Source organism: Bos mutus, chromosome X (assembly GCF_027580195.1).
Source record: "Bos mutus isolate GX-2022 chromosome X, NWIPB_WYAK_1.1, whole genome shotgun sequence".
In the NCBI taxonomy this organism is placed as follows: Eukaryota; Metazoa; Chordata; class Mammalia; order Artiodactyla; family Bovidae; genus Bos; species Bos mutus.
In genome coordinates, this window is record NC_091646.1 from 118,328,258 (window position 1) to 118,350,644 (window position 22,387).

Sequence of the window (22,387 nt, forward strand, 5' to 3'; positions counted from 1 at the left end):
AAAGTGCTTATGTTAGACATAAAATCAATGTTTGAATTAAAATTTTGCTTCATTAAACTGTGTTTCTCATGCTATAATGCAACTTTTCAAAGTCAAGCAACTACGTAACATTAATATGCTTCCTCAAAACTTACAAACTTACGTTAACAACCAGAGTCAGAGCTTTTAAACTTCTACATATCAGCAGGTCCAACGCCAAAAAGAGCACAAGGCTACAACTGCAGCATCAAGTCCTACATTAAATGCAAATTTAAGAAAAGTAAACCAAAGAGTATTATCAGACTACCCAAACATAGTAAGAGTCTGTGTTATTTGATAAACCTCAACTCTCTAAATTTGTTTTTCAACACAGGGGAGCTTTAAAAAAATAACGCCTGGGCTCCATCCAAAGCCAATTAATACCAGAATCTCAGTGGAGCACTTTCCAACAAAACATAAAGATTCTCCAACAATTCTAGTATCAGCCCGTTAAGAACCACTGCTTCAACAAAATTTTATGAAAGATAAAATAAGCAAAAATTAAAATGCACAGCACAGGAAAAGTATAGAAAAAGGGAGAGTAAGTTAAAACCCAAAGGGCTCACCCTTTGCTACCTCCTCAAACTACCAAAGATTACTAATATTAGGATATACATCATAATCTTATCAATTAGGCTATTAAGATAAAATGTAAAATAAAGCCTGGAAAGATCTTTGCTACTTAACTAAAATCATCTGGTGTTTACAATACTTTCCAATGGGGGAAGGCTGTAGGGTTTCAGGCGTAAAGCAATGCAGAGATAATCGTAGGGCACCAGGTGGAGTAGCTGAAAACTTTGGGCTCTAGTTTCCTATACTCTAGTCCAGACAGGGAAAGGAGAGAAAGGCCATGTCCATGGAAACAAGTCCTCATGCCTGAAAGGATAATTTTATTTGAATCTACTTTCACTCAAAATTTTAAAAAATAAAGCAACATAAAATATGGGGAAAGGGAAGTTGGTCTTTGAGAATTTGCACGTTTTTACTGCTACAACAATCCTTCAAACCTGGAGCTACTCAAAGATGAATCATGAAAAATAAGAACAAAGACTTTATTTCAAACAGATTCAGTGGTATGTCTACTACAGCAAAGTCTGGTTGTAGCAAACAGTTTCCTTTCAAATCTGCACTGATGTATAAATTAGACATTATTTGGGAATGATTAATTTCTGGTAAAATGTAGATTCAATCCAACATGATGCTAATTTCTATATTTACTGTAGGCTCTATTTCAGTACTAGAGGTTAAATTTTCATCACCAAAAAATGAGAATAATCTTACAGCTACTACTAAGGTAATGAGCTGTGAAATTATTTTCCCACTACTGTTCTGAAAATATACCCCTAGATTGTTAAGAGAAATTCCAACTTCATTCAGATCTGTTATTTAATTCTTCAGTCATCATCTACTGTCGGCTTGATTGTCACTCCTCTTCTTATTTGACCCCAACCAATTAAACTGCAAAATGAAAATAAAAGAAATCATGAATTTTATATCAGCTTCATTATCATTAGCACATAATCACATGACACAACTAGTTTTACTTGCCTATCTGCTCAAATGGAATGTTTCCAAAACCTGCCCCTCCAGAAAGAAAGCTCACACTATCTTTATAGACCCAGAGATGGGCTCTGGCCAGAAGGACTGACAGGAAAAGCAAACAGAAAGTTGCTACTATAAACATGCTCAACTTCGCAAATACACCTGCCCCTTCAGAACCACTAATGAAGAACATTCCAGTCCACCCAAGGAACCACGCTGACATACAAACCACTTCAGTCTGATTTTTTTTAATTCTTTTTTCCTCTTTGAAAAAAAAAAATTTTTTTTTTAATTGTTTGCAGCACTTCAACAGGTCACAATGGCTTTATCAAGACTTTAGCTGGTAAAGGAAATTAAGAGATGACCTAGAGGAGTAGATAATCTATAAACAGATTACTCTCAATAGCAGAGGGATTTCTGCTCCACCTCTGTTTCAATGTCTGCTCTAGTCAACGGCCAGGACAGATTGCTACCTAAATTGTACGTTCCAGAACAGAACTTACCTAAGCATGGGTTAAAAACAACAAATCTAAAGAATATAAGGATCATTCAGACGTTCTCATTTCTTTTAATAATTTTAACATACTTGCTCATTTTTAAGCAACATCTAAAATTTCATTTGGACAGAATCCTCTTATAATATTAGTAGACACACAAAAAGATCATTCCTTTAAAAATACACTGGGAAAAAAAAAGGAAAAAAAAAGATAAATAAATAAAATACACTGGAAATCAGTGTGTCTATAACAGCAAAGAGTATAATCACATGAGAGTCAAATCAAGCAGGCATAAATCATCACAAAGCAGGATGATTTACTAAAAGTTTAACTCTGTCTCAATTACAAAGTAATAATTCAGATCTTCTGAACAGTACATGATTAGATTATCCTGAGGCATTGTGCCAGGGAAGCCTTAATAAGGGAGGTAGATAAGAAGAAACAAAAGCAAACCAAAGGTGATTTAAGTAATTATGTGGACAATCAGGACACAAAACAGTCTAATGTAGAAGGTTTATATGATACTAAGCAGGAGGAATTTAAAATGCGTTCAAGTAGACTTCCAGGAAGGTCCTGAATCAGAAAGTAGTGGGAAGTTACTAGAAATTACTGAATACTGCATGAAAAAATGTTTTAGGAAGACTAATTTTGACTGAATGCTTAAATAACAGTAGAAGAGGCATATTAGCAATCTTTTGCACTAACTTTTAAGTGTGAAATGATGATGGTATGGGCTACAAAGAGGTCACATAGAATAGAAAGGAAAGGGTAGATTTAGTAACTAACCAGGAAAAGAGGAGAGAGAGGAGTCAACAATGTGTGTCTGTCTCCAAGTTCTATCCACTCAAAGGGCCCTAAAGAAACAGCACCTTTGGAGAAGTGAGCACCCCTAGCACCCAAATCTTCATTTCTAACACCATTTCCCACTAAGAGGAATCAGGGCTCCCTGGAGAAACGGCCAATTCTAAACTGGAGCAGGAGAGAGACACAAGGTGACTTCAGAACAACCTGTGCCAGAAAGTAAGGAACTATTAAAAAACAAACCCAACAGAGACATACTGAAGCTTGCGCAGCTTTCAAATTGTCCATGGGGTTGTGATTTGCTTCAGAAAGCAAAGTAGAGGGTTTACCTTCTGGGAAGACAAAAGTCATTTTCTCTGAAAAGCTCTCTTATATAGTTGGCTTTTGCATCCTCCAGAAATAGGAGGGCAAGGATCGATGCCTCCTGAGTCTGGGTTTCAGTTGAAGTAGAGCGAATACAGTGGCTATTCCCCAAAAGTCCACAGTGGGGTGTAGTTATCTCCAGAATACATCACTGTTAATTTAGCATGGGTTTTGTGACAGTCATAGAGATGGATCCCTTAATAAAATAATAGGTTAAAAAAAATGGGGAAATATCAACAGGATATAGGAGCCAGTTTGTCTCCTGGACAAATTCTAGACATCAATATAAGTAAGGACAGTAATGAATCAGTAAGGGCCTGCTGAATAAAATAGGACTCCATGAATGCATATTATAACTAGGTAAGTAAATAATGGGGAAGAAAGAATGTCAAATGACAAATGATGAGTGGCAGAGTTAGAGTTTGGGGGGATGGGTAATCACCATTTTGTAATCACTATAATCAAGCTCAATTCAGACAAAAATCATCAGTGGATGCTAAGCTAAATCCCTCCCCCGGAGGGGAGGGGAGGGGAGGGTGTGATAAGGAACAGACTATTTACATAGGTTTGCCCCCCAAAGAATACTAATTCACAAGCGTAGAGTAACTATAGGGTGGAGAAACTGGCTAATGCCTTGCCTGTATGATCAAAATTAACCTCAACAAGGAGCAATCAGATATCATGTGTCTCTAGTTATGACTCCCTGAGGAGACATCACCACCTACCTGAAAATATTCTAACCAAGAATACATAACCTGAACCTAATCTTAGGAAACATCAAATAAACCCAAAAGGAGGAACAATCTAGAAAGTAACTCGCTTGTATTCTTCAAAATTGCCACTGACAAGTAAGACAAGGAAAGGCTGAGGAAATTCCAAATTAAGAGATCAAAGAGCCATGAACACTAAATGCAGTGCATGACCCTAGACAGGAAGGAGACAGAGGACATTATCAGAACAAGTGATAAAACTGACTGTAGACTTTAGTATTTTAACAATGTTAAGCGTCTTGAAAGTGAAAGTGAAGTCGCTCAGTTGTGTCCGACTCTTTGCAACCCCATGGACTGTAGCCTACCAAGCTCCTCTGTCCACGGGATTTTCCAGGCAATAGTACTGTAGTGGATTGTCGTTTCCTCCTCCAGAGGATCTTCCCGACCCAGGGATTGAACCCGGGTCTCCCGCACTGCAGGCAGACGCTTTACCGTCTAAGCCACCAGGGAAGTCCTTAAGCTTCTTGAAGTGGTTATATAAGATAATATTGTTTTTAAGAAATATACACCAAAGTATTAAGAGATAAAGAGGCAACCTATTTCTCAAAAAAAGGTTCAGAAAAGGGTATTAAACCTAAATTCATTGGTTTTTGCATAGGTAGTATCTATCACAAATCAGGCCTAGAAATACAGATTTCAAAATCATCCGAATAAGCAGTTGAGAATTAAAGCCATGGTACAATAACCGTTGCCTTCAAGGTAAAGTGTGTTTGTGAGTGTGTTAAGTAAACTGTGTTTTTTTTATTAGACACTGACAAAGGCTAATAAACTTACCGCCAGTGTTTCTCAACTCTTCGGCTAAGTGCAATCTTTTCTCCTACTTCTGTGCACACAGGATTAGTCAAGACGATTTTACCCAAATCAGCCTTGACTGCACTAACTCTTCCTCCTGTCGACAGGGATCCTATATTCACCATAAGCACTTCATTCTTAGACAGCTTTTGTACCTAAGGAAATCAAGTGGTGAAAAATAAACCCCCAAATCAAGAAGATGCTTTCCAAATAACTGCTTATTTTTCTACCACCTTACCAACAAAAGACATCAGCTATTTTTCATCTCTGCCAACCTGATTTCAGTTAAGACTTTTAAGAAAAACATACAGATAATAGGAATTATGTCATTGTTATACAGGACATACTGTTTCCCGTTGTTTTACTTTAGACTGCCATATGCAAGTTCTTGGTTTTCGGGAAGTCAAATTTATTTACCTTCTCTCTTTTCTTAATCCTATCTTAACTAAAAAGTATGAACCTCAAAACTGGTCTTAACGTCACTGGCACTCCAAGTACTTACTTTCGCTGCTTTCTTGTCTCCTTCAGTGCGAACACCTAGAAGCCTTCTAAGCAGGAAATAGGAAATTTCCAATTCTGTGAAGATCTCAGGTAAAGCTCCAACCGCACCAAGTACTTGCCCCACCATTCTGTCGGCCCGGCACAAAGTGGGGTCAATTTTTGTTCCAACTCCTGATCCAAAATAAGATATATATGGTCCAACATTTTATTTCCTATAAAGCTGTTTACCCAAAAAACTTATTCAAACTAGTACAGCACATACCTACCTACACATTTTAATATACAACTTATATTTTCATACTAATTTATTGGCTACATAGGTGTGACAATAGTTATCTGAAGGAAGAGAATTGTAAACTCACAGGTTAGTTGGGTATTTGAGGACGAGTCTCTTGATTTAAATTGTAAGCAAAGGACAAACAGAGATAACAGCCTAAATAAAAAATGAATCTGAAATCCTTAATGAAGGCTGAAACAATACAAAATTCATGAGTAGTTTACAGGATGTTTACCCGCCATTTTTCCCCGAAAGAATGATCAAAAAGACAGCTTAAAGATTTTACGTGATTCCTGGGATTGATTTCAAAATATCTTAGCTGCATGTCTTTCATGGAGGAGAGAAGATATAAAGATGAGGCAAGAATGGTCAAGTATTGGGAATTCCCTGGCGGTTCAGTGGTTAGGAACTGGCACTCTCACTGCTGTAGACCTAGGTTCGATCCCTGGTTGGAGAACCAAGATCCTGCAAGCCATGTAGCACGTCCCCACTAAAAAACAACTGTAAAGTATTGATAATCTTTGAAGTTGCATGGTGGCTACATGACCACATGTTACACTATTCTCTGTACTTTTATGTTTGAAAAGTTCCATAAGTTAAATTTTAAAAGTCCCAAGAGTTTCCTTATTTACAAAACAAATAAAAAGGATAAAATTATACACAACAAACTCCTAATTACAAAATAGAAAAATGAATTAAATAGCCAAACATCAGAGAACAAAAAGACGAACTCCTTCACACCAGACATTTTCTTTAATCCAAAAGTTACTAACACCTCTGACGAATTCTCACTGTATCTTGCCTTTTTCTGGGTATCAGGTAATACGTTACTGTACGAGACCAGGAAACCCATATATTATTTCAGTAACAGCAAGATAATGGAAGTTATCATCTTTAATTCCCACCTCAGTGTTTAACTATGATCTACCATGATTTAATTGACATTTGTGGGTAACTCTCCATTTGAAAATCATACAAAAACAACAAAAAAACCACACTACCCCAAAACCATGTTTAAAAAAAACCTGCGGTTAGGTATTTTTAGATTTTAGGCCATAAAATTTACTTTGGTACTGCTAAAAAGGAGCTACTTTAAAAATTAAACCAAAATTCTTGCTTAAAAATAATTTTCACAAACATACGAAATCATCATATGACCTAAAATCAACAGCTTAACCACATATACATTCCCCTACCCTGCTCGATCATTAAACATCAAATGCTGATTCTTGTTGATGTTTGACAGAAAGGAGCAAAATTCTGTAATGTAATTATCCTTCAAAAAGTAAAGAAATAAAGTGGCAAACAAAAAACCCCGTAGGGATGAGAGGAAAAGCCTTACCAATAAGACCTCCTGGGGCAGCATACTGAAGATCATTATGCTCTGCGAAAAGCGATACAATTTTGGAAAAGATAGGTTTACACATGAGTTTTCCTTCACTGTCTTTGGAAACAATACCAGGTCTGACTTCTATCTCCTGGCCCACCTGTAAAAATATAAATTAATAATTAGAATTTGTGGGACAACACCATTCTCATTACATATGAAAAGTTCTAACAGGAAGACCACAAAACTGAAAAGTCATCCTTATTTCAAAGATCACTATTAAAAAAAAACAGATGTGGACGAGATCTTCAAATTCAGAACCATCCAAATGTTTTGAACAAACCTATCATATAGGCCTATCGCCAATTTAAATGTGCTTCATATTCATAGAAGCCTATGAAGTTTGAGGTCAAACACACTCAAAAGATATACTAGTAAACAAATAAATCTACATCAAGTACTAGACACCACGAAGAAAAAAATTATTTTTCAATTTGGAGTGTCTATACTATTCTCCTACTTAGGACAAGAGAAAAAATAAAGCAAAAACACAACAATCAAAATCCAGTTTACCTTTAATACTCCTTTTAGAATACTACCACCAGCTACACCCCCCTTAAGGTCATCAACTTCACAGCCAGGTTTGTTGACATCAAAGGATCTAATAACTAAAAGAAAACAAAACAAATTAAAGCCAATTCTATTCACTTTAACTTCAGAAAAATTTATTTTTTGTAAGTTAACTTTTCTTAAATAGTAGACACATAAAATTTATACAAGGAGACTCTGTCACAAAGTCTAATATTATTGCAGCTAAGTATACTGCAATTTTAATTATGCTGGAAAAAGTAGAAATAACTTAAAAGTACATTGATAGGAGGCATATTATGGTACACCCATAGTATGGAGTATCATGCAGCTGTTAAAAAAAAGACTATTAGAGGGGAGAATAGTTTGAGAGAGAATGGATACATGTGTATGTATGGCTGAGTCCCTCTGCTGTCCACCTGAAACTATTACAACATTGTTGATTAGCTATACCCCAATATAAAATTAAAAGTTGAAAAAAAAAAAAAAGAATGTTAGAGTATATGTAATAATGTAGAAGGATAACCTTCATCTGTTGTTCAGAAAAAAAGAAAAGACTAGTTATGCATAGCATGATCCCACTTTCACATACAAAAACTGAAACAAGAAACGCATTATGTTTATAAAGGTGCACAAACAGTACACACCAATTGTTAACTGTAACTTCAGGGCTAAGGGGTGAGGCAGGCATCGTGGACCTTTCTGGTCATATACTTTATATGACTTCTGCAACCAAGATTTAGTTTCAAAACTTCAAAACAACCCTAGGACTATGTGACCTGCACTTTAGTCCTGAGAGCAGGAACCATTAACAAGGGGTACTCATTACAATAATCCAAGAGAACCCTGCCCACAACACACAGAAAGGGCTGGGGGGCACCTAGTGAAGCTTCAGAGGGTTCAAATGTCTGCTGTGAAAAGGTTCCACCATCTGTGTAGAAACCACGAGTTTAAATTATCAAATTATACTAATATTGATACCACAAACTTAAACAAATGAGAGAGATGAATATCTTCATTAATGGTACAATGAAATCATTTGTCTGGAAGTCCTAATATCCTGTTTCTAACTAAAACATAATTCCATAAGGCATACTTTATTGTTCCATCTTGATCATGTAACATAACATACACCAAGCACAAAAAGGCTAAAAGTTGTGTCTGTATTCAGGACTCTCATCCAGTAATGCAATCTAACTCTGCTAATACAATCTCAGAATTAACTGACTTCAAAAAAGTTTTTTATGGAGACTGTAATTTATTATCACCTCTGCAGAAATCATTGGTGATTCCCTTAAAGAGGAATCAGCAATGTGGGAAAGATCAAATAAAAATCCTATTACTTACCAATAAGTCTGGGTTCTGAAGTAAAGTCTCTTGGGGGTACTGGAATTTTCTTTACTATGTACTCACAGACAACTTCAATATTGTATTTTAGCTGAGCAGAAATTGGGATAATAGGAGCGCCTTCTGCTACTGTACCTATAAGACAAAATTTTCAAAAGATCAAAATTCTTCAGTTTTATAGAACTTGTTCTTTATATAAAATGATGCCTAAATAGGCATCATTTATTAAAATAGGCATCATTATTAAAATGATGTCTAAATATACCCACATATACCCACAGCAACAGGCAGAAAATGATAATTCTTTTCAGAAAAGTGTCAGTATTCTATGTTTGTTTTTACTCCTGAAAATGAACACTATTGCATTCAAGGGGGAAACACTCAAATTTTACTAATAGATATTTAATATACCAAAATAATAAAACTGTTTAAAGGATTAAAATACTTAACACTCCTGGGAAAGACCATTTTACTAGTTGAAAGGTTTCTTTAGTTCAGTTCAGTTGCTCAGTCGTGTCCAACTCTTTGCAACCCCATGAACCGCAGCACACCAGGCCTCCCTGTCCATTATCAACTCCCAGAGTCCACTCGAACACATGTCCATTGAGTCGGTGATGCCATCCAACCATCTCATCCTGTTGTCCCCTTCTCCTCCTGCCCTCCGTCTTTCCCAGCATCAGGGTCTTTTCAAATGAGTCAGCTCTTTGCATCAGGTGGCCAAAGTACTGGAGTTTCAGCTTCAACATCAGTCCTTCCAATGAACACCCAGGACTGGTCTCCTTTAGGATAGACTGGTTGGACCTCCTTTCTAATAACATGCAACTGACCTCCCAATAAATGTCAAAACAAAATTACAGTCTCTTGCTAATCAAAGACTAAATGGCATACATAATATCTGCTCCTTATTAATTAAATGTCTAACAGGTTCATGAAAGAAATGTAGCCACAATGAGGCTTTGATCAAAATGAGACCTTTTTTGTTATGAGAAAACTGGACGCAGAAGAAGTCAACCTTTCTCACAAGAAAAACAAGGCTAAGAGAGAATCTAATGTCAACAATAAGATGTCTTCCCTGAAATGAAAAACACCATGTCATTGAAGGAAAGGAACACTAAAGATAAATCACTATCAGTTCCAATTCTAAAAGTAGCTATTCAGTAAGGATAGTGTAAGACTGAAGTTTTTTTATGGATTTTAAAAAATATTTTTTGCCCATGCCACAGAGCTTGTGAGATCTGTTTCCCAATTGAGGGATTGAATCAGTGCCCTCGGAGTGAAAGCAGAGTCCTAACCAGTGGACTGCCAGGGAATTCCCAAGACCAAAGTTTTTTTTTTTTTTTTTAAAGCTTTTGTTTATTTTACCATCACTGAGGAAGATTTTTATTAGGTATTATGGCTTCTTACCTTGAACAAATGCAAGGATCTGTTCATACTGTTCTTTAGCCTGGCTTTCTTTTACCAAATCAATTTTATTTTGTAGAATCAAAATATGCTTCAGTTTCATGATTTCTATAGCAGCCAAGTGTTCAGATGTCTGAGGCTGAGGACAAGACTCGTTACCAGCTAGATGATAAAGAATAAAAAAGATGCATGAGAATTAGCTAGAACTATCTATCAGAATAGGAAAATCCATAAGAGGCAGATTAGTAGTTGCCAGGGAGTGAAGGAAAGGGGGATTAGAGTGACTTCTTAATGGGCACAGGGTTTCCTTCTAGGGAGACAAAAATGTTCTGGAACTCAATAGCACTGATTCTTATAAAACACTGTAAATGTACTTCATATCACCAAATTGTATACTTTAAATAGCTATACTGCTAACTTTTATGCTATGTGTATTATACTATTAAAAAAAAAAAAAAAAAAACACCTAGCTGACATCTAAAAAATGAAATGCTTGAATGCCCTAACCCTATTCAAAGCAGAAGTCCTGGATTGTTGCCAAGCATTCAACTTTTGCCCCTGCTCCACCCCTTGTGCCTGCATTCACTGGAGTCTCCTGATTATCAGATTCTCTTTCCTGGTCTTAAGCCAGTAACCTAAGAATCCACAAGTTTGGCATTTCAGGGTCTGCCCTTGGCTTTTGCTCAAGCATAAGGTATAGCCCCCTGGCTGTATCCAGTTTTAGAGATGCTCTGACCTGGTCAAGCTCTTGAGAGACGGGGAGTAATTAAGGGAAGACACTTAACACAGTCCATGAATTTCAACTACTATCAGAGGCTACTCCCTAACAAATAGAGGAAAGAACACTAAAAATAACCATTGGTGTTATCAAGAAGTAGGTATGTTTTGCTGGATACTCCAACGACCATCCTCCCTAAGTGGTGATGTTTAGGTGTCTTATACTCTATCCACTCAGCCTACTTTAAAAAATTATATCCCATAGCAACAAAATAAGCTCACATAAGGTGGCACAACCCCAGACTTGAAAATCGCAGTTCATCTACTAGACTTCAGCACTTATTATAAATGAAATTTGGATCTAATAAAACCATTATATACCAATGTTGTAGTAAACAGTTCAAAGATGCTCACACAAAAAAATTAAAAACTAAAATAATAAATCATTTCATGGACCCAGACTTTTGATAGCTGGAAGACAAGGATGTCATACTGGTTGACATGTTAGTTCTCATTCCTGTCACCTTTAGATACTGGATGTAGTCCTTAAAGGCCTTAGTTTTCCTTTAAGTATTCCATCTTGGATTTGCTCCACAGTGATTTGTTGGAACCAATTCTGATGTATTTACCTATCAACAGAAGAGCGGCATCCATCACTGCGGCACCGTTCAGCATAGTAGCCATCAGAATATCATGGCCAGGACAGTCAACAAAGGAAACATGCCTAACAAATTAAAAAATAACCATCAGTCCTAAGATCAATCAATACATCAACATTTGAGTTAGATTCCCTAAAATTAAACCCCTTGAAGTATAGAATGTCAATACTGCATAAAAATATGCAAATAATTATTTCTGTAAAGTCAAGCAGTTTCAGGACTTGGTGTTTCTAGACTTTAGAAATAAGATCACCTACTGGCTCAATTATACTTCAGAAAGAAACAAGAATTTCACTGAAACAGATCAGATTTGTAATTAACAGATCTATGGTTACCAACAGTGGGGTTGGGGGAAGAAGGAATCAGATGAAAGCAGTCACAAACTTTTTTAAGATAAAGAAGTACCAGGGGTATAACATACAATACAATAAATATAGTTACCACCACTATATGTCATACATGAAAGTTGTTAACAATAAATCCTGAGTCTTCATCACAAGGAAAGATATTGTTTTCTATTTAAGTTTATATCTATATGAGATGATGGATGGTCACTAAACTTACTGTGAAAATCATTTCAAAATGTATGTCAAATTATTATGCTGTATACCTTAAAGCTTATTACAGTGCTGTATGCTGATTATATCTCAATAAAACTGGAGGGAAAAATATAAAATATGAAAGAACAAAAATTACCTATTGGCTAAGAGTAAAATCACTGCAGATCATTACAAAGCAAATGAAATTAGTTATGTATAGAAATAACTGAAGAAACACAAACTCCCAAATCCAATCAAAGAAAATATGGTATAAAGTAAATACCTGGGAATGTCACTGATTTGAAAGCTAAAACGTTAACAGAATGGGTAGTGCTATCTGAAAAAATTTGCCAAAAACTTCTCCAGCATCTTGAAAAGCTGGAAATGCCAATCAGAAGTAGAGATGGCAGCACTATCTTAACAAAACTATGCTACTCATTCGGAACCATTATTTTTAATAGCTGTATACTCACACTCATAATCTAAAATAGGGGCACCAAACTGCCCCACTGTCATAACCACTCATGCACATCACGACTGCTTTCCTAACACAAGAGTAGAAATAAGTAATTCAAAAGAGAATCTGTGACCTGCAAAGCTGAAAATACTTATTATTGGGCCCTCTCCAGGACAAGTTTGCTGATAAGGGCCACAAGTAGGGTGAGGCAAGTGAGGCACTAAACACGCATGCAAAATTTAAGGGTATACCCAAAAAGCCAGTAATCAAAACAAAGAATATTTAAGTACTTAAAAAAAAAAATTTATACAAGAAAATCCAAGATGAATAAAATACGAAAAACTTACTGAAAACAGGATCAGCAACGATGTCATGCCAAAAGCAAAACAAACAAAAAATCCAGTGATAATGAAAAGAAAAAAACAGTAATTTGAGCCTCTCTTTATTTTACTTTAGGAATTCCCTAAATTCCTAAATTCCAGTGGTTAGGACTCCAAGCTTTCACTGCAGGGGGCCCAGGCTCGATCCCTGATCACAAGGCATATGGCACGCCCCCCAAAATTTTTAATTTAAAAGTAAATAAATAACACTGTTTACTTTGATTGTTGTTGTTTATTTGCTAACTCATGTTCCCTCTTGTGACGTCATGGACCATAGCCCGATAGGCTGCTCTGTTCATGGAATTTCCCAAGCAAGATTACTGGACAGGGTTGCCATTTTCTTCTCCAAGATTCTTCCCACCCAGGGACAGAACCTGCATCTCCTGCATTGCAAGTGGATTCTTTACTGCTGAGCAACCTGGGAAGCCCTTATCTTCATCTTGATTACCAGGCCTGATTTTTTTCTTAAAGCATTCTCCCTCGCCTCAAACTCTGAGTTTCATTCACCTCTTCCTAGTCCCAGCTCTGCCTCGCTCTACAACTTCCTTGTGGACATCCCCAATCACCATAAACATCACCAGGTGGATATCAGTATCCTCTGATAAAGAATATATAATCATATTCAGAAAATAAATGGGTTACAAGTCCTTGTATTTAAGAGAGGGGATTAAGAATGGCTTTGTTCCTTTATCTAAGACACAAAACCAACACTGTTTAAGAGAAATTTAGGAAACCTGGCAAAAAGAATCCCTTAAACCCAATGAGCTGTGTTTCTGTCTCATTTTGCTTATGTGATACTTTTCCTTTGGAGCACTTACACATATGTGTCTTAAGGTAGTTTTAAATATTTGACTTTTCAAATTACTGTCATTATGGACCAGAAAAACAAAATAATGGAAAAATAAAGCCATTCAACAATTAGGTTCATTGTTTAACATCTCAATTAAGTATCTCAAAAAGTACAAACGACACAACAACAAAATATGAAATGTTAAGTCAAAAAAGGTCACCTGACTAATTTGAAGTTCCCTTTGGTCCCTGGAATGTCTGTAGGAAACTCATCAGGTGTGCTACTTCCACAGGATCTATAACATTCTGGCCGAGGACAACTTGGGTCATCAAGTTTATAAATCTAAAAGTTTCAATGAGACAAGACTTGGATTTGTTATCTGCACACTCAACAATTAAAGTTGAGTTTTTCATTTCACTGTACACAGCTCACCTTAGCATTAGCATAGCCAAGTTTGATTGTAATATTTCTTTCCAGTTCATTTTTGAAACGGACAGTGTGGACTCCAGAAATAGCTTTTACAACTGTAGATTTCCCATGAGCTACGTGACCAATTGTACCTACAAAGTACAAAAAAATTAATTCAAGTGCATTCAGTTACACCACATATTTTTTCAATTTTAGAGTAGAAAACCCAAAGCCATAACTCACTGTCAATATCACTGTAAAACCAAGAGTGACTGATTTTTCCTCCTACATATCCCTGATTACAAAAACTCATGATGATACAGGACTGAAGAGAACTTTCCATGTGACAACCTTGTTTTAAACCATACTGAGCATAATAAAAGTTATCTATCTTTAATCACAGAAAACAGTGCCTTCATTTAAAATAAACACTTGTAAAAAAATGCATGAAACTTTGTATATCAAGGAACTTTTCAGCATTTTCAGAGCGAAGTAAGTATGAAGAGCCCTGACACACAAAAAAGGAATCCATGGAAACACGAAAAAAACTCAGGTATGATTATAGTAATGCTATTAAGGCTAGTACGTATCTTACAACTTTTTTAAGAATCTCAAGGTAGAGCCTTACTTTTAAGGAGGTTTTACTGTTTTTGTACAGACTCTCAAATACCCCAAATTTACACTCAGTCAACATAACTTCTCCAAAGTTCCAGGTGCCAATTAAGGGGGAAAAAAAAAAACACCCTAATTATAGCTTATGCACATATCAAACAAACTTTCACAAACTCTGCTCTTGCAACATCCTTGTGTGGCAAGCACAATCACATTTCCCCTCTTCTTTACTAGATGACTACATATCACCTTATGCTATTAAAAGTTTTCTTTAAGTCTCTACCTTTTCTTCTCACCTAGTCTATAAGCTAGACATAGGCAACAGGGGCCTCCCACCAAAAATCTAGCAGATGCATTGCTCCCGAGAGCTCAACGTCTATTTCTCGAATATCTGCATCTTCATGTAATTCAGGTACTTACACAAAGGCAAAGATTAAAATTATTTGCTGGAAATCAATCAAATCTCCAAGTTATTCTTATCTCACCTATATTAATTGTGGCTTGTCTGCTGATAACTTCATGTGAAAGTGGCGTCAACTTGGAAACATCCTGCAATCAAACATTTCTATGTTAAATCACTGTACATAAGATGAATCAGAATTTTGACTTTACATTGTTACCTACAGCTCGCTACCATTTGAATAGCCCTCTTCTACTTTTAAAGCGCTTTTCCTGTACAATCTTGCATTCTGGAAAGCACTAAAAGTCCTTCATCCTTGCACACTGATTATGGGAGACGTAGAGGCTTTGGGTCCCCCAACCTTGAGAGCATTAGCACTAAGGAATGTGTAGATACTCCTTTCTCAAAACTTCCAAAATGAAGAGCCTTAATGACACTTAACACTAAGTTTCTAGCCAAATCATTCGGGAGGTTCGGGTCCCCACGACCGCACAGCCCCATGCCCAGCTCCCTGACTGACAGAAGCGCGTGGGGCAGCGCGAGCGCGGCTTTGGGCGCCGGGCAGGTCTCCCTCCTAACTCATGCTCCTGACCGCCCAGCACCGCCTCGTTTCACAGCCTTGCGGGAGGCCCGGTCATCCCCACTCCTGAGCGCATAGCGCATACTTCCAGAGCCATGCCTTACCAAAGTGGCGAGATCTTGCCGAGAAAGGTGCGGCTGCCCTAAAGTCACACCAGCCTCGCCCCCCGCCATCTTGCCCGGAGAGGAAGGAAGTCGGCCGCGTCCCTGCCTGACCGCGCGCAAGACCCCTAGTGCAGGGCGGGGCAGCGGAGACGGGAGGGCTGGCTAGGGCCCAGGCCTGGGAGAGGAGGATGGCCGCAGCAGCGGAGGCCTCACTGTTTGGACTTAATTAATTTGTATAGTGCCTGCCGGCAGGCTGACTGAAAAACACAAGGCCAAGTTGCGGGATCTACTCGCGGCAGATCTGTTGGATATTTGTGCAGGCAACGGTGCGGGCAGCCCCAATAAAGGCCCCTAACGAGGCGGGCGATGCCACCGAGGCGCGCGCTGACTAGGGTGAACTCACTTCCGGTTCCCTTAGGGATGGCCGAAAGTTTCCCGGAACCTGGGATTCTTATCTGGGGTGTGAGGATAGACTGTTGGAGTGTCCTTCTTTACCGATTTCCATAATTTAATAAGACGAGATCAGCCCCGGGTCCGTCTCGCCTGTGACGGAGTTCTTGGCCGCGAGGTGGCCGCGTACCGAGCTGGCGGGCGGTGAGGAGGGCGCCCTCAAGCGGATGTTTTGCGACCCAGAAATGGCAAAAGCAAAGTCTCTAACTTGTTCTCAGCGAGAGGTTTCTAGAGCCTGGGAGGTGGTCCATGGTGTTGGACTCCATGCTAATGGAGTTAGCACAGGATAGAAGCTAGGTGTCGTGAGAGCGCCCAAAGGTGTTTTGGTTTTTTAGTCGATCCGAATCTCTATTTTCTTTACTCTTTCTCCTTTCTAAATATTCATTGTTCTTTTCCTGCAGCTAATGAAAACTGAAGGTTTTCAAATGTCATGTTTGCGAATACAGACCGTATTCAGCGGAAATTGGGAATCAATTTTTTTTTAATCCCAAGAACATAACAGTCTGTACACACATATTTTTTGGAAACCTTAAATATAAGAAAATATAATTAAAAGTCACTCTAAAATCAAAAGTAAAATTATTCTTTGGGGATTTGTTTAAAAAAAAAAACAGTGAAAAGCAAAGTGTAGTGAATGTACTAAAAGCTACTTAAAATCTCTTAATGTACTTGAAATTTTTTCTGTTAAAAGCTATTGCTTTTTTGTGTGACTTCCTGATTTTCAGTAAAATGTGCATATAATAACAATAAACTATTCTGTGTGAAAAAAAAGATCTGAGAAAGCCCATTTTTTCACTGGACCTATTACCAATAAATCGGTATTTTAAAATTTAAAGATTTTTGAGACTTTCTTAACCCCTTTTTCAATAAGGTTCATTTCTGTTTAAGCATTTCTACACTTTGTAAATTTTCTATCATGTACAGGTCTTCATTTCTAGCCAGAAAAATAGTGTAAGGAGAAATGAGTATGTATTTAGGTTATCTGTGGTCATTGACTATGTAAGCAAGATTACAATGAATATATGTGTTCTATCAGAGAAAGACAAATACCTCATGATACCACTTATATATGGAATCTAAAATAAGACTCAAATGAACTTAGCTATGAAACAGAATCACAGACATAAAGAACAGACTTCTGGTTGTCAAAAGGGAACAGGGTGTGGGGGAGGGATGGTTTGGGAGTTTGGGATTAAATGTGCACTATTATATAGAGAGTGGATAAACAACAAGGTCCTGTGTAGCACAGGAAACTATGTTCAATATCCTATGGTAAACCATGATGAAAAAGAATACGAAAAAAGTAGCTCAGTTGTAGAGTCCGCTTGCAATGCAGGAGACCCGGGTTCGATCCCTGTGTGGGGAAGATCCCTTGGAGAAGGAAATGGCAACCCACTCCAGTATTCTTGCCTGGAGAATCCATGAACAGAGGAACCTGGCAGGCTACAGTCCATGGGATCACAAGAGTCGGACACAACTGAGCGATTAAACCTACCTACCTATATGCTGCTGCTGCTGCTAAGTCGCTTCAGTCGTGTCCGATTCTGTGTGACCCCATAGACGGCAGCCCACCAGGCTCCCCCATCCCTGGGATTCTCCAGGCAAGAACACTGGAGTGGGTTGCCATTTCCTTCTTCAATGCATGAAAGTGAAAAGGGAAAGTGAAGTCGCTCGGTCGTGTCCGACTCCTAGCGACCCCATGGACTGCAGCCTACCAGGCTCTTCCGTCCATGGGATTTTCCAGGCAGGAGTGCTGGAGTGGGGTGCCATTGCCTTCTCCGACCTACCTATATACATATATATAAAACTGAATCACTGCTGTACAGCAGAAATTAATACATTGTAAATCAACTATACTTCAATAAAATCCATATATTTTTTTAAATTTATTTTTAATTGAAGGATAATTGCTTTACAATATTGTTGGCTCTGTCATACATCAACGTGAATCAGTCAAAGGTATACATGTTCCCTTCCTTTTTGAACCTCCCTCGCACCTCCCACCCCATCCCACCCCTCTAGGTTGTCATTTTTTTTTTTCTATCACACAAGTTTTGGATACAAGAGTTTACCTAAAATAGGAAGTTACATTTCAATAAATGTATTCATTGGTTGATGGTAGATACTGTACCATATATTGTATTTGGGCGGAGGCATTTGTTTCCTAAATTTATACTAGGAACCAAATGTCTCCAACAAAATATAACTTATAAATTTATAGGTTCCTAAATTTAGAATTTTTATATTATATTCTAAATAGTTAACTGTACCAGCCAATTCAGAAAACCCACTGAGGTAATAAAGATGTGGAATTAGTGGTGATGGTTACACAATTACAAATATACTAAACAGTGAATTGTACTTCTTAAAAGGATGAAACTTATGGCATGTGAATTATTTTTCAATAAAAATATAAAACTTGTTGGTAATAATATATAATATGCTTCACTATCAGAAACTTTTATTGGAAGTAGAAATGTCACTGAAAATAATGCTATTAATAATAATAGTATTAATATTGGCTCCAACCTTGGGAATTCTCTGGCAGTTCAGTGGTTAGGATTTGGTGCTTTCAGTGCCAGAGCTCAAGTTCAGTCCCTGGTCAGGGAACTAAGATCCCACAAGCTGTGAGGAGTGACCAAAAAAAAAAAAAAAAAAAGGTATACAATTCAGTGACATTTTAGTACAGACAATTCCACGGACAGAGGAGCCTAGTGGGTGACATGTAGTCCATCGAATTGCAAAGAGTCAGACACCACAGAGCGACTAACACACAAAGAATTGTGCAACCATCACGCCGATCCAGATTTCCATCACCCCAAAGAGATCCTTCATGTCAATCCCCTTTGCAGTCAATCCCCATATGCATTTCTGGCCCCAGGCAATCACAAGTAGTCTCTCTCTCTATACTGATATGCCTTTTCTGGACATTTTGTACATATCATACAATATATGGTCTTTTTTCACTCAGCATAAGGATTCTGAGGTTCATCTACGCTGCAGCATCTATGAATAGTAGTTCATTACTTTCTATTGCTCAATATAATTCCATTTCATGGACAGATCTTGATTTTTTCCACTTTTTGGGTGTTGTGAATAATATTTCCACAAACATTTTTGTACAAGTTTTTATGAAAACATTTTTATTTATCTTGGTAAATATCTACTTGTGCTATTGCTGAGTCCTATGGTAAACCTATGTTAAACATTCTGAGGAATAGCCAAATTTTTCCAAAATGGCTGAACCATTTTACATTCCCACCACCAATATATGAGGCTCCAGTTTCTCCTTACCAATGCCTGATATTGTCTCTTCTTTTTATTATAGACATTCTTGTAGATGTGGTTTTAATTTGCATTTCTCTAATGAATATATTGAGCATCCTTTCATGTACTTAATAGCCACTCAAATGTCTTCTTTGGTAAAGTCTTTATTTAAACCCATTTTAAAATTGGGTTGTTTATCTTACTGAGTTGCAAGAGTTCTTCATATATTCTGGATACAAATCTTCATCAAATGCGTGATTTGCAAACGTTTTCTCCCAGTTTGTAGCTTGTCTTTTCGTTTTCTTAATGGTATCTTTGAAGAACAAAAATTTCTACCTTTGATGAAATCCAATTTCTTTTATGAATCTTGCTTTGGTTGTCAAATTTAATAACACTTTGCCTAACCCAAGGTAATGAATACTTATTCCTATGTTTTCTTCTTAAAGGTTTATGGTTTCAGTTATTACCTTCCAGATATGTGATCTATGTTGAGTTAATTTTTGTGTACAGTGTGAGGTAAGAGTTTAACTCCATATTTTTGCATGTAGATATCCAATTGTACCAGCACTATATACTGAAAAGACAATCCTTTCCCTATGGAATTGTCTTGGCATGTTTGTCAAAAATAAATCTGACCATAAAAATGCTTATTTTTGGACTCTCACTTCTGTTCCATTGATGTACAAGTGTATTCTTATGCCAGTACTACAATGCCTTGACTTCTGTAGTCATATAATACATTTTTAACTATGTTCTTTTTCACAACTGGTTTGGCTCTCCTCGAGCCTTTGAATTCCCATGTAAATTTCAGGATCAGCTCGTCAGTTCCTGCAATAAAGTTTGCTGGGTTTTTGATAGGGATTGTTTTATTTTGGGGGTGGATTATATCCTTTTATTCCTTTGGAAACTCTCGTCTTCCTAAATATCCCCCAAACTCTCAGCGTACATTTCCTAGTAATAATTACTGTGTACTGGGCATGGTGCTGAGTGGTTTGCAGTCATTTCTGCATTTCTTCCTTACAATTACCCTCGGAAATTTTCTATATCCTTACAAAGGTGAAAAAATTTTTTTGATGTGTACAATGACATTTATTTTTCCACAAACATTTTCTGGCCTCTCTGGCAGCACGGACAGTAGTAGGCAAGCAGGTTCTGGAATCAGAACAGTTCAAATCTTAACTTCTTCATTTTCCATATACGTAAATTTAAATCATGTACTAGCTACTCTGGGCTTCCCACATGGCGCAGGTGGTAAAGAATCCACCTGCCAATGTAAGACAGGTCAGTTTGATCCCTAGGTTGGGAAGATCCCCTGGAGAAGGAAATGGCAAACCATTCCAGTATTCTTGTCTGGGATATCCTACAGACGGAGGAGCCTGGCGGGCTACAGCCCATGGGGTTGCAAAAGTCAAACACAACTGAGCACGCATGCACCAGGCACTAGCTATTCTGTGTCTCAGCAACTTTATCTGTAACAAAGGGCTAGAAATAGTATTGACCTCAAAAAGGAGTAAATGAGATAATATACATCCAACATTTGACAAAAGTAAGCAAGTTAATACCTGGTAGGTGTTAAGAAGTCATGTATACCAGATTTTATTCATGACCTTCTTTGTCAGGAACCCTGGAGTAACTGACTGGAGCAACAGTTAAAGGAAATGAAATCTCAGTACGAATTGAGCATAGTCTTACTAATTATAAATATCTTTCTTCTAAATATCTGCTTGTTTATCTTCACTTCCATCTTTGTGCTGTCATATAGAAAGGTACAATTGGCATGTACTGCTATATTTAAAAGAGATAATCAACAAGGATCTACTGTATAGCATAGGGAACTCTGCCCAGCATTCTGTAATAACCTAAGTGGGAAAAGAATTTGAAATATATACATGTCTATGTATAACCAATCACTTTTCTGTACATCTGAAACTAACGCAAGATTGTTAATCAACTATACTCCAACATAAAATAAAAAAATTTTTAATTAATTGCCCTAAGGCATAAAGTAAAGCAGTGGGGGATCTAGGATTTGAATCCATGCAGTCAGACCCAGAACCCACATGTTGAAGCATCATGCTGCAAGTATCCTGCATGGCTCTTTGGTGAAGCTGACCCAAATGCCACAAGCACATGTTGTTTGCTTGTATAAGGAGAATACTTCTGATAGGGATTGCTTTGTGTGGGTGTGTGCTCAGTTGTGTCTGACTCTGCGACCCCACAGACTGTGTAGCCTGTCAGGCTCCTTCATCCATGGAATTCTCCAGGCAAGAATACTGGAGTGGGTTGCCATTTCTTACTTCAGGGGACTGTTTTAAATCTGTAGGTAAGTTTGAAGAGAATCACCATCTTCTTGACCTTGAGACTTCCATTCCCAGAGGGCTATCTAGCCCCACCTATACGGCCCTCCCCAGTCATGCTTCCAGGACAGTGGGACTCTCAGCCAGGCCTAGGTCCTGGCTGTTCAAGTGTGCACCCTCTCACCAGCTTGCACTCTAGCTAACCCCGCCCCAAGCAGAAGAGGCCAAACTAACTTACCCAAGTCCCTACATGCCCTGTATGGACAAAGATATTTTGTCCTGAGACAGCTATGCAATCGCTGTTTTTTTTTCTTTTTCCAAAGAACTTAGAACCAATAAATAACCTCAGAGCCTAGATTCAATCTCGTCTCTATCCTTAACCACAGTCTCCAAACCCTAAAGCTGTGCTCCTGGCAACAGTCATTACTGGCGGCTTTTCTTCACTTCTTCCATCAAGCAAACACCATATAGCAGCTTTTCATTGCTCCCACTCACTCAACTCG

At 37.7% G+C, this 22,387-nt stretch overlaps 1 protein-coding gene across 1 annotated transcript; it reads right to left on the reverse strand.

Annotated features, from left to right (window-relative positions):
- Window positions 1-888: 888 nt before the first annotated feature.
- On the reverse strand, window positions 889-15,954 carry EIF2S3 (eukaryotic translation initiation factor 2 subunit gamma). Its single transcript, XM_005911994.3, has 12 exons — window positions 15,871-15,954; window positions 15,272-15,335; window positions 14,199-14,326; window positions 13,987-14,108; window positions 11,571-11,665; window positions 10,228-10,386; window positions 8,824-8,958; window positions 7,462-7,556; window positions 6,904-7,048; window positions 5,286-5,455; window positions 4,766-4,938; window positions 889-1,476 (listed from the first exon to the last, which is right to left on the reverse strand). Exons 1-12 carry the CDS (start codon window positions 15,937-15,939, stop codon window positions 1,413-1,415), a joined length of 1,419 nt encoding a protein of 472 aa, XP_005912056.2. The 5' UTR covers window positions 15,940-15,954; the 3' UTR covers window positions 889-1,412.
- Between the last annotated feature and the right edge of the window lie 6,433 nt (window positions 15,955-22,387).

Coding starts and splice junctions, on each gene's coding strand:
- EIF2S3 (XM_005911994.3), bottom strand. CDS start 15,939: ATGGCGGGGGGCGAGGCTGGTGTGACTTTAGGGCAGCCGCACCTTTCT. Junction 15,336..15,870: donor GGCAAGATCTCGCCACTTTG/GTAAGGCATGGC, acceptor GTTTGATTGCAG/GATGTTTCCAAGTTGACGCC. Junction 10,387..11,570: donor TGCCGCTCTTCTGTTGATAG/GTAAATACATCA, acceptor TTTATCATCTAG/CTGGTAACGAGTCTTGTCCT.